General features: G+C 68.3%; 2 protein-coding genes across 4 annotated transcripts; one reads left to right on the plus strand and one right to left on the minus strand.

Moving 5' to 3' along the window:
• Positions 1 to 640: 640 nt before the first annotated feature.
• CCDC188 (coiled-coil domain containing 188) lies at positions 641 to 4,189 on the plus strand. Its single transcript, XM_065904873.1, has 9 exons — positions 641 to 1,180; positions 1,430 to 1,537; positions 1,691 to 1,795; positions 2,683 to 2,739; positions 2,858 to 2,917; positions 3,006 to 3,070; positions 3,246 to 3,303; positions 3,404 to 3,453; positions 3,541 to 4,189. Exons 1-9 carry the CDS (start codon positions 641 to 643, stop codon positions 3,725 to 3,727), a joined length of 1,230 nt encoding a protein of 409 aa, XP_065760945.1. The 3' UTR covers positions 3,728 to 4,189.
• A 231-nt stretch (positions 4,190 to 4,420) lies between these two features.
• On the minus strand, positions 4,421 to 18,107 carry ZDHHC8 (zinc finger DHHC-type palmitoyltransferase 8). Of its 3 annotated transcripts, XR_010658842.1 has the most exons (12): positions 17,894 to 18,107; positions 11,936 to 12,057; positions 11,636 to 11,793; positions 11,365 to 11,537; positions 11,061 to 11,163; positions 10,489 to 10,580; positions 10,243 to 10,384; positions 9,931 to 10,051; positions 9,748 to 9,857; positions 7,702 to 8,666; positions 5,790 to 6,867; positions 5,159 to 5,295 (listed from the first exon to the last, which is right to left on the minus strand). XR_010658842.1 is itself a non-coding variant. In XM_065904315.1 (11 exons), exons 1-11 carry the CDS (start codon positions 17,995 to 17,997, stop codon positions 5,070 to 5,072), a joined length of 2,316 nt encoding a protein of 771 aa, XP_065760387.1. In that variant the 5' UTR covers positions 17,998 to 18,107; the 3' UTR covers positions 4,421 to 5,069. The 3 variants fall into 3 exon arrangements, 2 of the variants coding, with proteins under 2 accessions (XP_065760387.1, XP_065760388.1); XM_065904315.1 differs by lacking the exon at positions 5,790 to 6,867 and having other exon boundaries at positions 4,421 to 5,295; XM_065904316.1 differs by lacking the exon at positions 5,159 to 5,295 and having other exon boundaries at positions 5,696 to 6,867.
• Positions 18,108 to 18,245: the final 138 nt, after the last annotated feature.

The raw sequence follows: 18,245 nt of genomic DNA on the forward strand, positions 1-18,245 counted from the left end.
GGGCGGGGGGTTGCAGTGGGACAGAGTGGGACATGGCATGAGGCTATTAATAGGGGAGGGGAAACGGGGGTGGGGAGGATGGGGCACTGGATCTGGCTGGCACTCTGCAGTCCCTGAAAAGACCCCTGAAGTGGCGAAAAGCAGGCTGGACTCTGGTCCAGCCACTGAACAGGCCTTGACCTCGAGTGGGTGACTCAACCTTGGATAACAGTCCTTGTGGGACCACTGAATGTTAAATAAATGACTTAAAAAAAAAATTGGGGATTCACAGGTGAAAAGGTCAGACTGTGGGATGATCTCTTTTGGGTGGAGAGAGGCATGGCCACCGCCTCCAGGAAGGCCTCGGCCTTGGGGCTCTCGGGTGGGGCAGGGCCACACTAGGCACCTGCTTCTGTTTGCCTTTGCTCTTAGCTCACGTCTGCAGGGCCTGCTAATGGGACGTGGTGGGAGGGGCCCAGTCAGCCGCACTCTGGCCGCCACCCCAGCCCATTATGACCTCCCTGGCCCTGCCCAGGCCTTTGTGACAGTCGCCCCTGAGGCGCCTATGAGCCATGACACCCAGAGCTCCCTTAGTAAGAGGGTGGCAGGACAGGACAGGCCAAAGCCTGGGCCTGGGGTCAGGAAGGGGTCACAGGGAGGAATGGAGGGGCCGAAAACCCTGGGACCCTGTGGCCACACCCACTCCCAGTGCCCCCAGCCCCCAGCTCCGAGCAGCCACGGGGGGTGCCTGGACCCGCCCTGCCCAGTGTTCGCCAGGTGGCCCTGCATGGTGCCTCTCACCCCAAGCCACTCGATGGAGACTGCCAGGCCTTTCTCAGCCCTGGGGACAGGGAGTGGGGGGCTCAGGGTTGGGGGCGAGGTACCCGGGAACTTCATCACAAGTGAGGACAGCGAGCTGCAGCGACAGAGGCCGCGAGACCCGGCAAGGATGAGACAAGGACAGACGGACGCCAGGTTGGGGTGGGGCTGGGCCCTGCACTCCAGCCGCGAGCGAGAGCAGAGAGCTTCCCGGCAGGCGGCAGGGCCCAGCTCGGGGCCCCGGCCCTGCCCATGCCCACCCCTGATTCCGGGCACAGGGGCCTCGGCCTCGCCCAGGGCAGACCCCCCCCAGCTCCAGGGCCTTCCCCTGGGGCCTGCAGAGCAGTCCTTCCTCCAGCTGGAGCAGGAGAACCAGAGTCTGGTGAGCACCAGACCCCAGCCCCGCCAGACCCCATGCCCCACACCCGGGCCCCGCCAGACCCCACACCTCAGCCCCATCAGACCCCCAGCACAGCCGGGACCTGCCAGACCCCATGCCCTGCCAGACCTCACGCCCCACACCCAGGCCCCACCAGACCCCACGCCCCGGCCCCGCCAGGCCCACGCCCTCTCCCCAGCGCCACCCCAGACACAGCTGTCCCCATCTCCCCATCTCTGTGCCCCACTCCAGAAGAGGCAGAACCAGGATCTGCGGGAGCAGCTGGGGGCCCTCCTGGGACCGGGGCAGCAGTTCCTGCCCTTGTGCCCAGAGCACTCGAGCTGTACGGCCCTGGCCTGGGTGAGTGCGGGGCGGGGCATGGTCCTGGCAGGACCGCGGGTGGCTGTGGAGCGCCCTGTGGCTCCATGCGCTCCCCCCCACCCCACTCCCAAGCAGTCCATGACCACGGACGCTGCCGATGGCCTTGGGGCTGAGCCAGGGGCTCCTCCGCAGCCCCCTGAGCAGGCCTGCGCCAGGCCCCTGGAGGAGAGGGCCCCTCTGCAGCTGCTGCGGCAGGAGCTGTGCCGGGGCGAGGAGTCCTTCGTGCAGCAGTCCCAGGTGGGCCGGGGTGGTGGGGGGGGTCCGGGGAGGGGAGGGCACGAGGCGGTGGGGGGAGCGAGGAGTCAGTGCTGCAGCCCCAGGCGGGACAGGGGGCGGGGCCTGAGTGGGGCCGAGGTGGGGAGGGGCGGGGCCGGGGCGAGGGGAGGAGTACGTGCCGCAATCCCTGGGGGTCCGGGGGCGGGGCCGGGATGGGAAGGGGAGGGGCCGGGGTGGGGCGGGGCCAGGGAGTAGTTTCTGCAGTAGTGCCGGGTGGCCCAGGGGGCGGGGCCTGGGAGGAGCCGGGCCGGAATGGGGAGGGGCGGGGCCGGGCGGGGGGAGGAGTTCGCGCTGCAGTCCTTTGCGGGCCCCGGGGTCGGGGACAGTGAGGGGCGGGGTCGGGATGGGGAGGGTCCAGGGAGTCGTTCCTGCATCAGTCCCAGGTGATCCTGGGAGCGGAGCCGGGGGCGGGGCCAGGCCGGGGCGGTGGGGAGGAGTTCGCGCTGCAGTCCCTTGCGGGCCCCGGGGTCGGGGACAGTGAGGGGCGGGGTCGGGATGGGGAGGGTCCAGGGAGTCGTTCCTGCATCAGTCCCAGGTGATCCTGGGAGCGGAGCCCGGGGCGGGGCCAGGCCGGGGCGGTGGGGAGGAGTTCGTGCTGCAGTCCCTGGTGGGCCCGGGGGGCAGGGCCGGGGCGGGGCCGGGATGGGGCGGGGCCAGACAGTCGTTCCTGCAGCAGTTCCAGGTGGTCCAGGGGGCGTGTCCGTGAGGGGCGGGTCCGGGGAGGGGCGGGGCGAGGGAGGGGTCCGTGCCGCAGCCCCTGGTGGGCCCGGGGGCGGGGTGGGGCGCGGTGGAGCGGGAGCCGACTAACCTCCCGCCCTGCCTCGGCCCACACTGCGCCCCCTCCCCAGAACGAGCTGCAGCAGATCCGACTGTCCTTTGAGAGGAAGAAAATGGCTATCACCGAGGTGCCACCTGCAGGGGTGGGTGGGGGCGCCGGGCGGGGGCTCCACCTGTGGAGAGGGGCGTCCAGCACGGGTCCTGCTCCATCCTGAGGGCGTGACCCAGCCTCGCCCCTCCCACCAGGTGTGGGACGGCGTGGCTGAAGTACACATGGCCCTGAACAACCAGGCCACCGGGCTCCTGGTAGGTCCCCAGAGGCTTAACGCCAGAGGATGAACGGGCGGGGACAGGGCGGGCGAGCAGGACCCCACTTTACCCTCTTGGCCCCCAGAACCTCAAGAAGGACATCAGGGGCGTCCTGGACCAGATGGAGGACATGCAGCTGGAGATCCTGGGGTGATGAGGGCGCTGGGGGCCCAGAGGCGGGGGCTGGCTGAGCTGCGACAGTGTCTGGGTCAGGGTGCGGTGGGCCCGCGCCTGAGCGGCCCCAGTTCCCCAGCGCCAGGGCAGTGGTGCGGGCTGAGGACGGGGTATGCCTATGGTGCCGACTGCAGCACTCCCGCCCTCCCAGGGAACGGGCCCAGTGTCGCACCCAGGCCAGGAAGGACCAGAAGATGGCATGCAGAGGGGTAAGCCCCCACCCTCCGCCCACCGTCCCAGAAGGCAGCGGGGGAGGAGCTGGGTGAGCAGGCCTGCCCTGACCTCACCGGCTCGGTCCCTCCTCCGCAGAAGGCACGGCCACAGCTGGGATGCTCCGAGGGCCTCAGAGGCCAGCTCTGGTAGGTGGCCCAGCCGGCGCAGGGACCGAGCCCAGTGCCCAGGGCCCATCCCCAGGCGCCCCGCCCCCTGACCACCGCCGCCCGCAGGCTGCTGGCCCTGAGGCTGCTGCTGGGCGCCCTGCTGGCCTGCACCGCCGCCTACGTGTACGTGGTCGACCCCGCGCCCTTCGAGGGGCTGGTGCCGCCCCTGCTGAGCCGCGCCGCCGTCTGGAAGCTGCGGGCCCTGTTGGGCCCGTTCCTGCGCCTCGAGGTGGACGGCTTCCTGCCCTTCTAGGCCGGAGGCCCAGCGGCCCCAGCGAGGAGGAAGCCAGCAGGCCGGCGCGGCCCCCAGCGCCCAGCGGCCGCGCCGGCCCCCGGCCACGGCACTGCGGTGCACCGTCCCTGCCCGGAAGCTTGGAGAAGGGAGGGGGCGGAGGCTGTCCTGAGGGCTGGGCCTGTGGCCGGACATATAGTCGTGACTCTCCGCCCCTGTGCTTGTTTCCATGGATACCGGGGCGGGCACTGGAGGCTGTGAAGCCTTCCCGGGCTGATCTCGCAGCGAGGGTCCCCGGGGTGGCGCCCCTGTCTGGCACCCCTCGGCCACCTGTTGCGGGGCAGCCTCTCTGCAGCCCCCTTGCCACCAGGAGGGGGGAGGGAGCCCCAATGAAAGTGAGCGCCTCAGGCCTCATCCCCGGGTGGGCGGACCTTGGGGAGCAGGTTCTCTGCCCCACAGGTGCTGCTGAGCCCAAACACAACCCGCGTCTCTCTCTGGCTTGCCACCCACCTCCCACACCTGCCCAGCCACCACCCAGCCCCTTCCCTCCCTCCCCCCCTCCCCCCCGGCCGGCGTTCCTGTTTACCTTCCCAACCCAGGGTCCCTGTCCAGTCCAGGCTTGAAGGACAGGGGGACCATGGTGGTGGACAGAGCCATAGAGGTAAAACACCAAAGATTTTATTTACTGCATTAAACTGGGGTGAGGGAATACCTTTTAGAACAATAGAGACCAGATCTGTGACTGCTCGTCCCCACGTGGGAGAAACAGAGCTCTCTGCTGGCACGGGGGGGGGGCGGGTGCCAGCCAGGGCCCTGCCCCGCCTCTGGGGGCATCGGGGGGGGGGTGCCCAGCTGGCTAGGGGCTGCAGGGCTGGGGGCAGCGGGGCCCTCTGAGCGCCCCAGGTGTGCAGAGGAGGGAAGACCATTGGGGCAGGGCTGGTGGGCTGGGGTCTCCTCTGGCTGGCTGCTACAGGAGCTTAAGGCATCCGTTCATGTGCAGGGTGCAGGGGGAGGGGGCAGTGCAGAGACCTGCAGGGGCTGCCTGAGACCCCCGCCCAGCCGGGCCCAGCCACAGAGGCCGGGCTCCCTGGGAAGGAAGGGACGCGTAAAGTGCTTGGTCAGGCAGGGGGTCGGGTGCAGGGGCAGCAACAGCCCAGAAGGCTGTGGTGGCCCCAGCAGCTCTGGGCCCCCCCCCCCGGGGGGTCTGACCCTCTGCAGCAGGCGGGGGCCGCCTGAGCCGGGAGGGCGCAGGGTCACGGGCCCTGGCAGGCTAGGGGTCAAGTCAAGCTGTGGCTGGTGGAACGGAGGCCCCCGGGGCCCCTAGGGTCCATGGCAGCCCAGCCCTCTGGGGCCCCAGAGTGGCCTACTTGCTGTCCCGCTCAGGCCCCGAGAGGCTGGGGAAGAGGCTGGAGGCAGCCAAGTGCAGCCGGCACATGGCCCCCCGGGGGGGCGCCCCTGGGGCTGGGCTCCAGGGGGCCCGCAGCGGCGGGTGGTCCTCTGGGAGGCCGAAGTGGCACAGGTGCAGGCTGGGGGGCGCCCAGGGCTGGCCGCGCCGCCCCCATCCACGGCTGCAGGTGCCGATCCAGCCCCTGCAGGTCGCAGCGTCCAGTGAGAGAAAAGCAGAAAGGCGGAGGTCAGCGGGCCAGGCCCTGCCCCAGGCCTCCAGTCCCCGAAAGGCTGCAGATTCCCCCCACCCCACCCACCATGCGTCTGAGGAGGGGCGTGGGGACTGGTCCAGCTGCCCGACATCCCAGCCCGCGGGCACCCGCTGCTCGGGGGCCCCGGGGTGACTCAGCCCAGCCCCGACACCCTGTTACTGCCGGCGTGACACAGACATGGGGGGCCACACACCCCTGCCCGGCTTCCAGCCTGGCACCGGTCCAGGAGTGCCCACACAGAGCAGACAGGCTGCCACACCCTCTCCCGCAGCCTGAGCACCTTTGCCCCACCCGGAACCCTGGTCTTGCTCAAGGAAAGGACCCAAGTGACTCTTTTTCTTTTTTTAATAAAATTATAGATATATAGATGTAGATATAAAAACATAGAACAGACACAATGCAAGCAGACGCTGCCGTGTGCTTACTCTCGGGTCCCTGGCACCAGACGAAACGCCGAGCCCTCCCGATGTGCTTCCCACGTGGGCCCCAGGCTCCAGCGGGGCCTGGGCTTTGTGTGCCTTGGGTGGGGGTCTCCAGTTTGCAGGGAGGGGGCACGGGGTGGCCTGGGCCCCGAGGGGTGGCGTCAGGCCTCCTGTCTGCTACCCCAGATCCCGTCGCCTCCCACAAGAGCATAAAGCAGAGGTTAAGGCTTCAATTAAAGCGCGTTTCCAGGCAGGACGGGGGAGGGGGACGGCAGGGGCCCGAGCGTTGACACGTGGGACACGGCATGGCAGCTCAGAGCACAGACATGGGGACGCGCCCACCAGCGGGGGCGAGACGAGACACACGGAGTCAGGACCCCACCCACAACTGGCTGTCTGTCCGTCTGTCCGTTTGTCCACCTGTCCATCAGAATAGCTGGGTGCCTGTGGGCTGGGCCCGTGCTCCCTGTGGGAGAACTGGCTGTGCCAAGCTACAAGCTTGCAGCAGGTCCCTGAAAGGCAAGGGGTCGGGGCAGCCAGGCGGCAGGGCCCTTGGCCAGGGGCTCAGGCCCCTCTGTCCGTCTTTGGGCCATGGGGACCCGTGCGGAAGGGAAGCGGGTAGGGCCGGCCGGGTGACAACCTCAGGGGCACAGGTGCGCTCTGTGCCCCTCGCCGCCCCAGGTCACGGGAGCAGGACCACCACCACGCAGGCCTGCAGCCCCGCGGCGCCTGGTGAGCAGGTGCGGACGGGCGGCCAAGGATGAGGGACGGGCCGCGGAGGCGTGGCTTTCCTCGCTGAGGCGTCTGTGCCAGGCCTGGGCCTCCTCTCCAGGGGCAGAGAAGCTGGGAGGGGTGGCCGCGGGGGGTCGTGGTTCCCATGGCGCTCGGCGACGGGGGGGCAGTCGGTCCTCACACCGAGATCTCGTATGTGGTCCCACCCACGCCGGACACCTTCTTAACCAGCGTGTGCCGGGCGGGGCTGGCGGAGGGCCCCGGGGGGCCGGGGGCCGGCCCCAAGCGGGTCAGACCCGGGGACTGCCCATTAAGCTTACTTGGGGGGGTCTTCAGCTGAGGGTGGTCCCTGCATCGAAACAAGCAGACACGCGCACACGGTAAACACGGGAACACGGCAGAACACAGCCAGCAGAGGCAATGGACAGAGGACACAGACAGACGGAGCCCTGGGCCGCCCCTGCCCCTGAGCCTGAACAGTCCCACGTGGAAATGGGGATCAGAGGGTAGAGGACAGACATCTGTCAGAACAGCCACCCTCCCTTCCCAGGACGCTCAGCACAGACCAAGAGCACAGGGAGGCCAGGTGGACCCTGGCCAGTTCATCTGTGTCCTGGAACCCTGAGCTAAGGAGCCTGCAGTGGCCCTGTGGTGACCCTCTGACCTCCTCCTCGCTCCCTCCGAGGAAAGCAAGGGGCTGTCCTTCGGCCCTGCAGCCGCTGGGCGCTGACCAACAGCGTGGACCTTGGCACCTGCTGGGCCTGTCACCCAGCCTCCGCCCCACGCCCAAGCCTCCCTCTGCCCGTCTCTGAGCAGGGAAACCCCCAGGCCAGGACCGTGGTGCCCAGAGCGCACGTCTCGCTGTGGGATGACGTCCCCCTGACTTGGCCTTCTGAACATGGACAGATGACCATCTCTAGAAGGACCTGGGATGCCCCACTCACTCGGTCTGTCAGCCCGGGAAGAGTGCAGGCTTGGCTCAAGGTACAAAATCGCCTGCACCCCCTCAGGGTGTCCAGGGCATCCTTGGAGCCGGCGACCCTGACGCTGGCCAGCAGGAGCCTCCAGGCTGGGTGAGGCCCACCCCTCAGGGTAGCCTCAGGCCTCCTGGGCAGCCCCCCAGCCAAGAGCCCCGCAGACCCCTACCCCGTGTCCGGTGGCCGGCCACACCCCCAGCACCCACCTCTGCACAGCCAGCGAGGGCGGTGGTTCCGGGAGGTCTGCGTGGATGAAGGCGACGGCCTTGGGGCCAGCATAGGAGGGCGAACAGGGGGTGCCAGGTGGGGACGGGGGCACCTGGTGCGCTGGCGACCTGTGTGGGCCGCTGGCGGGCCGGGCCCCTGGGCCGCTGCTACTGGCCAGGTCTGCCTGCAGGGAGGAGGAGGAGGTCCGTGGTGCCCGGCTCACCGCACTAGACAGCGAGGACAGTGATGTCTGCAGCGCAGGGTTGCGGGCACCCCCAAAGCCAGGCCCGGCCACCAGGTCGTCCCGGGAGCCGCAGCGCAGCCCAGGGCCGCGGGGGCCCTCGGACAGCATGCCGGCCTGCTGCAGGCTGTAGGAGCTGGGCGTGTCATAGACACCCGAGTCGCCGAAGAGTGAGTCGGCCTGAGAACGCAGCAGCCGCTCCCGCTCCTCCCTGTCCTTGCGCTCCTGGATAGAGGCCATGATGGTCCGGGACAGGTTGTCGTAGCGCACTGGCGAGGGCTCCCGCGGCCGCGGGCCCAGCACCGGGCTGAAGCTGCGGGGCGGCGGCCGTGGCGGGTCACCTGGCACCCCCGCGTGCAGGTAGGGTGAGCGGTAGCTGGGGGCACCGGCTGTGGGGTGGGCTGGGCAGGCGTGGCCCCCGGGGGAGCCGGGGTTCAGCAGGCTATCATAGGACAGGCTGCCATTGCGGTTGGGCAGCGCGTGGGGGGCAAAGAGGCTGCGGTGGGGCGTGGGGGGCCCACCCTCGGAGTGCAGGGGCTGCAGGGCCACGTGGTCCCCGCCCCGCCGACTGGCCGCCTTGAGGCTCAGGGAGCGCAGGGCGCCTGAGAAGGTGTCAGCCGCGCTGAGGGGCGGGTAGTCGGGCAGGTCCAGGCTGGGCTCTGATGCAAAGTCCAGGCTGTGGATGCTGTCCTCCCCCAGTGTCAGGGAGTCGGTGCCCGTGACCTGCAGCGACAGAAGGCACATCCACGTCTGCCCACTCTGGGCCCTGCCGGATGCCCTGTGCCCTCTAGGAAGCTGCCATCGAGTGGCAGCAGGTGCAGCAACAAGCTGCTCCCAGAAGTCCTCGGTCCCCTCGCCCCAGGAGAGAAGGGGCCCAGGGTGGGCACGGCAGTGTGGGTGGCCTCAGGACACATGGACAACCAGCCAGACCCTCCATGGGATCCAGGACAAACCCAGGAAGGAGACGACCATTCCAAGAAGGGCCACCGGACCCTAGTCAATCAGGCCATCAGTCCTGAGGGAGCTCCCTGGGGGTCCGGGCGTGCTGGCCCACCACAGGCCTGCCCTCCAGTGGCCATGAAAGAAGCATGCAGCCCAGGGACCTCAAGGCTCTTGGCCACTGCTCACGCGCCCACTGCTCCACGTGAATGCAGAGAATAAATGTGCTTCCTCAAACAATCTCAAATTCCTCTGAAGCTTTTGCGGGGGCCCTGAAGGCCTCAGGCGGTGACTAACGTGGAATTCCAGGCGCCCCGCACACAGCGCTGCCGGGGGCAGCGCCTACTGTGGCCTGGGGAACACCGCCGAGCCAGCAGGCAGGCAGGCCAAGGGTCAGAAGAACCAGGACACCCTGCCCCAGCTGGCACGCTCACACCTCTGTGACCCAGGAGGGGTCTTCAGGAGCGCCGCCTGGGGGCGGGGCCTCCTCGGGCAGGAGCTCCTGGGGCGGGGCCTCCAGGGACTGATCTTCGAAGAAGTCTGGGGGCGGGACCCTGGAGCTTCCCAGCCCGGGTCTCCTGGGGCGGGGCCTCCAGGGGGCGGGGCCTCCTGGGGTAGGAACTCCTGGGGGCGGGGCCTCCCGGATAGGAACTCCTGGGGGCGGGAACTCCTGGGACGGGGTCTCCTGGGGGCGGGGCCTCCTGGGGTAGGAACTCCTGGGGGCGGGGCCTCCTCAAGTAGGACCTCCAGGGGCGGGGCCTCCTGGGATAGGAACTCCTGGGGGCGGGGCCTCCTGGGATAGGACCTCCTGGGGGCGGGGCCTCCCGGGCAGAGCCTCGGGAGCCCGGGCGGGGCCAGGCCTCACCTGCTCAGCCGGCCCGCAGAATGGCGCCTTGGGACCCGTGGGAAAGGCGGGCCGGAACTTGTACATGGCAGGTGTCGGGGGACTGGTCCTCTGCGCCGACAGGGCGCTCTCTGGAGGAGACGGGCCGCGGTCAGGCTGGAATCGCTCGGCGCCCCTCCCTCCCCTCGGACACTCCCACCTCACCAGCACTGCCCGGGCGCGGGGTCTGCAGGTCGCTGCCAAACGTGCCGGCCTCCACCTTAGGGGGCAGTGGCGGCCCCAGGTCCAGGGGCTTCTCATCCAGCCGGTCCAGGCTGCCCTTGGACTGGAAGGGGATATGGTCAGTGGTGTGCAGGGTACAGTCCAGGGGCAGGGCTTTATCGGGGACTCCATCCTGGAGCCAAGGACCCCGACCCTTCCTTTGTTCGGCTCGGTCCTCTTCCTTCTACTTCGTGGTCCCGCCAACCTGGTGGCTTCCCGCCGTTCCCCATCCCCCGCCCACCCCTGGACACCCACCTTGCTGCGGCCCAGGCCAGCCTTCAGCCCATTGTCACTAAGCTTGACCTTGAGCGGTGGCGCTCGCTCCAGGAGCTCCGGCCGAAGGAAGGGCGGCTTCAGGCGAGCAGCCAGCGGCAGCCGGGGCGGCTCCACCACATACCTGCGCCAGGGCAGAGAATCAGTGGCCAGGGCAGCCCCACTTGAATGCGCGCCGAGGGGAGGGCCCGCCAGGCCAGAGCAGACTGGACGGGCTGAGAGCCTCACCGGGGCGCCAGGGGGCTGCACAGCACATGCTCCACGTTCCCGTAGCAGCCGCGGGTGAAGGGGTTCACGCCCCCACGGAACTTCCCTGTCACCTGTGGATATGGAACCCCTCAGCCGGCCTGGCCACCCAGGGTCCAGCCAAGGAGGGGAGGATGACACGCAGGGACAGCGGGGTTCCTCAAAGGTCAGTTGGGCAGCGTCAGCCCAGGGGTGTCCCCCACCTAGGTCACCAGGACCTGCCCCTGCATGCAGTGGAACTTCTAGGTTCTGATTCACTGGTGGCCGCAGTGGCCACCAATGGGGGTGTGGAGGGGGATAGGGCAGGCGAGACCCTATATGCCAAATCCCACTGGGGGCTCCAGGGCCAGAGCCCTACATGCCAAACCCCACTGGGGGCTCCAGGGCCCAGAGCCTCCCCCAGCACTGCTGCGCATCAGCCAAGGGCCCCCAGGCCCCTGCTCTGACCACACTCCCGCACGTCATCGTATGGCCCGGCTCCTTGCTCAGCCGGTCAGGGACCCGCCCACGCCCATCCTCATCAAGAATGCACGCCCTGCCACCCAGGTCTGCACCTGCTCATTGGTGGTGCGGCCTCGAGTGACCAGCACCACGTGGAAGCCCGTGAGGCCGACGACGGGGATGAAGAAGAGGCCAGCCACACACATGACGGCCATGCTGGCCCGTTAAGGCCAACGGCCGAGGGCGAGGACAAGCAGCTGCCTGTGGACAGACGGCCCAGGCCCTCCCCGCCACCCACTCAGGGAAGGCGACCCACTCCCCTGGGGCTTCCGGGCTCCGCCCCAGCCCTCCGGGCCTCGACTTCCCCGTGAGATGTGTCCCCAGTCCACACCGCCTTTGTGGTCGGGCCAAGGATACGTGATGGTGGTGTGGGCGGCGCCCAGCCCCTCCGCGTGGTTCAGCACGTAGACCAGCCCGAAGGCGACGACGCCCACCATGTGCGCGCTGAGCGACAGCAGGAACAGGAAGAAATAGCGGTAGTTGCGGCGCCCGATGCAGTTGTTGACCCAGGGGCAGTGGTGGTCGAAGTCCTGGGCGGGAACAGCGCGTCAGCACTGCGGGGGGGCGAGGCGGGACCGCAGGCGGAGCAGAGGAGGGGAGGGGCGGAGCAGGAGGGGCGAGCCGTCACCTCCACACAGTTGTCGCAGACGCTGCAGTGGGAGCACCGCGGCGGGCGGTAGAAGTGGCAGGTGGCGCACCACTTCATACGGACCTGGATGCCCCGCACATCCACGTTCTTGTACAGCGGGGCCCGGAAGTCATCCTCCTTGTCCTCGTCCTCATCCGCTGCAGGCCGGGAATGGCAGGAAAGTGACCGTCCTGGCAGGAGAGGCCAGCCCCTCCCCAGCCAGTCCACTCCCGGCCCGGCTCGCCCTTGTCAGCCACTCACACTCGAGCGAGTGGGGAGCCACCCCACACAGGGCCCTACCTCGGGGGAAGACGCCAGGGTCCATGAAGGTGGCCATGCTGAAGTTGGCCAGGACAAAGAGGAAGAGGATGCCATTGTAGACGGGGACGGCTGGGGACACGGCGCGTGTCAACCATGGGCACCTGTGTCAGACAGCAGGGCAGAGCTGGGTCTGGGGGTGGCAGGTGTGTGGGGAGGGGACGTGGGGCAGCAGCCTTAGGGCACACGCGTGTGGCACTCATGGTGGCCACCGGAGCCAGCTCCAATCCAGCCACCCCCAAGCGCCTGCCAGGAACTCAACTCCCAGTTGAGGAAACTGAGGCTCAGATAAGGGCAGGAGGAGTTGGCCAGAGCCAAGTCTTGTTCTCCCACCCCTGTTGGGCATCTTTCCTGGGTCCCCTGCCCCAGGAGGGGTGGACACAGACAGGGGGTGAGAGCCCCTCTCTGCCTATGCACGCTGATGGGCAAAGGCCAGTGACCCGCTGGGCAGCTCAGGCCAGCCCTGGGCCTCACCCAGACCTGTCCCCAGCCTGGCAGGCCCCTGCTTCCAGGGAGATTATGGGGTGTGATGTGAAGGGCTGCCTTCCTGGGTCTGTAAATGCATGGTGGGGAGGGTGCATGCTGTTCCCTGTGGGGTGTGGTCTCAGGGCCTGGGTCCAGGTGCGTCCGCACCCAGACATGAGCCTTGTCTCATTATTTTATGTATTTGTCTGTGGCTGTGTCAGGCCTCAGTTGCGTGGGCACGCAGGATCCAGGCACGCAGGATCCAGGCGTGCAGGCTTCTCCCTTGTCGAGGCACGCAGGCTCAGTAGCTGCGACCCGCAGACTGAGCTGCTCCGCAGCAGGTGGGACTCAGCTCCCCAAGCAGGCATCGGACCAGCAGGTGGATCCTCAGCCACCAGGCCCCCGGGGGGCCCCAGCCCCTTCTTCCTAGTGTGTCACCTTTCTCTCCTCAGGGCAGTACAGACTTCCTGTGGACTCTGAAGGCACAAGCCCCCTACCCCTTCGCCATCTCTCATCACCCCTCCACACTGGGCTCCAGGGCTGTCCCCTCTACCAGTAAGCCTTCCCAGACTGCTGGCTCCCTGTGGAGGTCTTGCACACGTCCTCGGTGGACGCTCTGGCACCAGAGTATCTTCCTAGCCCTCACAGGACCTGCCCGCAGCCCTCTCTGAGGATGTGCCTGGCCTCAGGCAGTGAGCCTCTGGCTCCAGGCTCCCGGTCCCTCCTGTGCTGAGTAGGGGGTGCCCGGTGGGTCCGCTCCTCACATCCAGGCCCTGCATGGAGGCCAGGAGCCCCCGGGATCCCCCACACTGGCCCTGGGGACAGGCCCCATGGCCACGCGTGAGCGAGTCGTGCGGGCGGCCCTGGTCAGCCCGCACCAGGCACACTGGCACCCAAGCCTGCCTTGGCCGGCTGCCAGCCCCACCGCCCCAGCAACCACCTCCGTGCGGGCGGAACTTCTCTATTTTTAGTGGAAAGCGAGAGGCTATTTAAAGACTCTGCTCCCACGGCAGCATGCTGGGCGGGCTGGGAGCCGCGCGTCACCCCTTCCTCTTCTCCGGGACCCACCGTGGAGGTGACACACAGCCCGAGGACACAGCGTCTGTGTGCCGGGCGGCCCGCCTCCACCGTACCTACCCACGGCTGGGAGCAGACGCCTTCCCCATGCCCATCCCTGCATGCCGGCCCGGGCATGCAGGCGGTGCTCCAGCAGGTTTGTGGTCTCCAGTCCAATGCCATTTGGAGGGTCGGTGGTGGGCCCCGGAGGCGTGCCCTGCCCAACGGGGTGGGAGGGGCTACCGGCCCAGATGCCAGTGGAGACACAGAGCCAGGCCCGGCCGGGACCGGGGACAGGTGGGCACTATAGACCCACCCTGGCACAGAGAGCTGGCCCCCCACACGCCTTCTGGAGGTGGCCGGCCACAGCCTCCGTGCGGAAGGAAATGTGCTCTCCTGCGCTGGTACCATGGGGGAGCCAGCCCACTCTGGAGGAAGGGGCCAGGACCGGGAACAGACAGATACGCGGCCTCAAGATGCAGTGGGGTGGCACACCTGTCAGCCCCGCTTCACCACTGGGGGCAGGTATCAGGGTCATCACCCCGCTCCCGGCGGCCCATGCCGCCCTGTCCTCCCTGAGCCTCCATGGCCCTGAGCGGCAGCGGGATCCGGGCAAGAGCTGCAAGGCAGCAGAGCCATGCCTTGCTGGATGGCCTCTGCTCCGGATGGGCGCCGCCCGCCGACCCAGCGCCCATGGGCAGCATGTCCCAGGGGAGGGCAGGGTGCAGCTTCAGCGAGGGCGGGGCAAGCCTGGGGGGACACAGGTTTTCTGACAGGGGCCTGAGTCCCCTCCATTTACCATCTGCAGTCCCCCAGGCTTGACTCGAACACGGGGTCAGGGGTTGCCCTGCACCATGGCCCCCGTCCTTCCGCTCACAGCCTCCACCCCAGGCGTGCTGATAGGGGTCTCAGGCCTGGGTCCCCCACAGGGACCGGCTCAGTCACCAGTGCTGCCAGGACCCAAGAACAGCTAAGCAGGGGAGAGGATGAAAGAGCACACGTTCCTGTGAGCACACACACACACGCACATGTGTGTGGACACTGCATAAGCACGCACACACACACAAGTGCAACATGACAGCCAGGTGTGCACTGACGTGTGTACGGACAAACACACTCATGCACACAGGACATGTGATCAACACGACAGGTGTGTGTGCTGACGTGTGTACGGACAAGCACACTCGTGCACACAGTGACACATCCATACCCACAGACACGGACGCAGACACGTCCCCCTCCGGTGGACCCCCGTCCGCTCCCTGTGGGTCAGGCAAACATGAGGAGGGAGTGAGGAAGCACACGCTCGGTGGGCAAGGCCTGGCAGGCGCTGCCCGGGCGTTTGAGTCTGCACCGGGCTCCAGGGGGATCTCTTGGCCCTGGGGATGACCCCCACCCCCAATCCTCCGGGGAACAGCGTGCTCCAGGCCCCCCCTATCAGCTGGGGGTTGGACACCGCCCACCGGGGCAGCCACGCTGCGGGCCCGGGCCGTCCCCCGCCTCCCGTGACCCCACCTGGGCCCGCAGGAGGCCCCACCCAGCAGGATGGGGGTTCCACAGGGTAGCAAGCAGCCACAGCTAAATGTGGAATGGAAAATTTTAGCTCAGACGTTTTCATTTAAATCGGATTCTTCATTAACATTGGCTAATGAAGCTCAGGCACGGGGCAGCCGGGACTAGAGGGTGGGTGGTCACTCTGTCCTGGTCCAGCCAGGAGGGCCTCTGGCGTCCTGCACCCACCCCATGGACCCCCAAGCAGAGAAGGAAGGTGCCTCAGGGCACCTGGGCTCCTCAGACCACACTCAGCAGGTCGTAGCAGGGGGCTCACCTCTCCCTGCAGCCCCTGCCAGCGGCCCCGTCCACGTGGGCCCGCCACAGGCTGGCTTGGTCCTAGGCTGGGCCTCATGGCCCAACTGGGCATAGGGACCACTCAGGTCCATCATGCTGACCCTCATCCAGAGGGGAACCGAGTGGGTCCAGAGAGACAAGACAGCCCAGCCCCCACGTGGGTCCCGGCCCCGCAGCACTGGCCCTCTGATGCTCACAGGGTCCCCATCACTCTGCAGGGTGGCTCCAGGAGTGGGAAGGGGCGGGGCAGGGACCTGGCCTGGGGCTCTCAGACCCCTCGCAGCACCTAAGCCGGCCTGGAACTGAGCCTTCTGGTGCCCAGGGGGACAGGACTGCTCTGAGAACCCAGGAAAGCTTCCTGGAGAAGGGCTGCCAGGAACCTCCCCTGTGGCATGGAACCTTCCCTTCCTCAGCGGGGGGAACCCCACCTCTGGGCATGCTCGCCATGCCCCAGCCTCTCCTGGTGACAGGTCTGAATGTCTTTCCGGCCAAGCCGCTTAGCGAGCTGGCCCAAGGCAGGGGTCCCCGGTCCCCTCAGCCTGGGCTCCCACTCCGAGCCACACCAGGAGCTGCTGTCTGCACCGACCTGCCTCAAATGGGCAGCTCATATTTCCTGAGCTCAGAGAGAGGCTGGGGGCACCAGCGTCCAGCAAAGTCCATGAGGCAGAGAAGACAAGAGTCCCGATCCCACGGGGGCCTGAGGTGGGGTGGGGAGGGCCCCGGAGCGGGGGTTGCGCTCCACGCAAGGCCTGGGACCAGAGCTAGGGGGACACGAGGCCTGTCCAAGAAGGGCACTGCCCGGCCCCCTGCCCGCCCGGAATGGACCACTGCAGACGGCGTCACTGGGCCTGGGTGGCCTGGCAGAACCCCACAGAACCGCGCCGCCTTGGTGGAGCCCAGGAGGACTGGGTTGAGAGCAGGCCGGGTTCCTTGATGGTCACTTGGCCAAGGAGCACGGCCCGGGGGTGCAAGAAGGGTCCCCGGGCAAGAGGACCGCTGCGCCTAGACCCGGCCCACACCCCTGTGCCCTCACCTTCTGCACGGAGCTGCCCTGGGGTGCTGAGCACAGAGGTAGGGCAGGGACCCTGCAGGCCCGCCCCCAGGGGTAGGGCCATCGAGACCCTCTGAAATCAAGGGAAACCACAGGACAAGACTCCTTCCTTGGGGGGTCAGGGTGCTCTGAGCAGGAGAGGGGATGGTGCTGAGCTCAGCTTCTTGTTAAACTTCTCCCTTGCATCTCACAAGTTCTCACCAAGAATACGAATTCCTTTTAAAGTCAGAAGGACTAACAGCTGAATTGCACCCGGGGGTGAAGAACCAGGACCAGCAAGTGGAGGCCAGGCTGTGAGGAAGCAGGGCTGAGGCTCCCCCGGGGACCCCTGCCTGGGCCCAGAGGCCAGAGCAGGGAGCCTGTCCCCCAGAAGCCCCCGCAGGACACTCCCCATCTCGGCTCGCGCCCGCTGCCCACAGCCAGCAGCATCTCAGTGACGAGAACACGTCTGCGCGCCAAAGCCAGAAATAAGCCCGTCCACACAGCCTTTTTTAAACACGCTCCTGGCAGCCTGTGGTGCCCACCCAGCCCAGCAGGGCCCGCTCGCCTGTGGGCGCCCAGTGCAACCTGGTCGGCCTCGGGCCGCTGCCCACGCCCTTGCCGAGGGGAAAGGGTGCCCGGCTGACCGCAGTCACCCCAAGCCTCGGGTCCCCAGGAAGGCCAGAGCGGTAGTTACTCCGGTCATCTGGCCATGTCCCAGTCTGGAAACTGTGGCAGGAGGTGGCCGCAGACCTGCATGGCTGAAGCCGGGGTCCCCAACCACTCCCTGTGCCTGGGGTGGGGGGCAGGGGGCGGAGGCAGGGGGCAGGGTCACCACAATGCAGACGGAACCTTGTCATCAGCACCTGCCTGGTGTGTGCCAGCCCAGGACCGGCCAGTCCCCTGCCTCAGGGTCCCAGTGCCCATGGAACCAGTGTCCCTGGGTGTGGCCTGGTCAGGCCCTTTGGCCATGACCATTGGGCCTTCCTGAGGAGGTAAAGGGAAAGAGGAGGGCAGTACCAGGCCAGCGTCGGTGGTGGCCATGGGGCAGGCACGTGGCAGCCGGGCCAGGCCACACCTACGCGGGAACAACTTGGCTGTGGCCTGGGGCCAGACGGCCGGGAGAGCACCCGGGAGCCACCGTCCACTGTTTGCCACAGTGCTGGTGGCCCTGGGTGGCCGGCGTCCCCTCACAGGCCCACGGGGAGGGCAGGGCTGCAACCACACCCTGTGCAGACCCGCATGCACTCTGCTGCCCCTGGCAGGCGCCTCGCACACAGGGGGGCCTTCCTGGGCACTGGGGGTGGGGGGGCACCTGCTGGACCCCAGGCTCCTCACACCCAGGACTCACCTGGCCCTGCCTGGCTCCCGGCATCAGCCTTGGCCCAGGGTGGGGGCTCGCGGCACCCACAGCCCTGTGTCCCCCGCCAGGCCCAGCCCACTGTCCGGCCCCGACCGGGTCCAGTCCCACCCGGCGGCGTCCAGCACCCTGCGCGCAGCCCTGCCCCTTCTGGCCCCGGCGCCCGCCGCGGCCGACTCACGTGAATACGAAGAACAGGGTGCTGGAGCCGACCAGCAGCGCGGCCGCCGTGGCCACCGGGATGTACTTGGCGGGTTTGAGGCGCGTCCCGGGGCTGCGGGGCATCCTGGGTGCCGCGCCGCCGCATCCCTCCCCGGGGCCGGGCGGGCGGGGCCGGCAGGACGGGCAGGACCCGGCGGCGGCGGCGGCCCGGGAGGAAATCCCACCCCGCGGGCGCGGCGGCGCGGCGGCGTGCTGATGTCAGCGCGCCCCTTAAGGTGGACCGGCGCGCGGGGCCAGGGGCCAGGCGGGGCCCCTCGCCACCGCCGCCCCGCCCGCGCTCCCTGGCCTTCGCTGGGGGCGTGGCCTGGCTC

This window comes from Muntiacus reevesi, chromosome 13, assembly GCF_963930625.1.
Source record: "Muntiacus reevesi chromosome 13, mMunRee1.1, whole genome shotgun sequence".
NCBI lineage: Eukaryota > Metazoa > Chordata > Mammalia > Artiodactyla > Cervidae > Muntiacus > Muntiacus reevesi.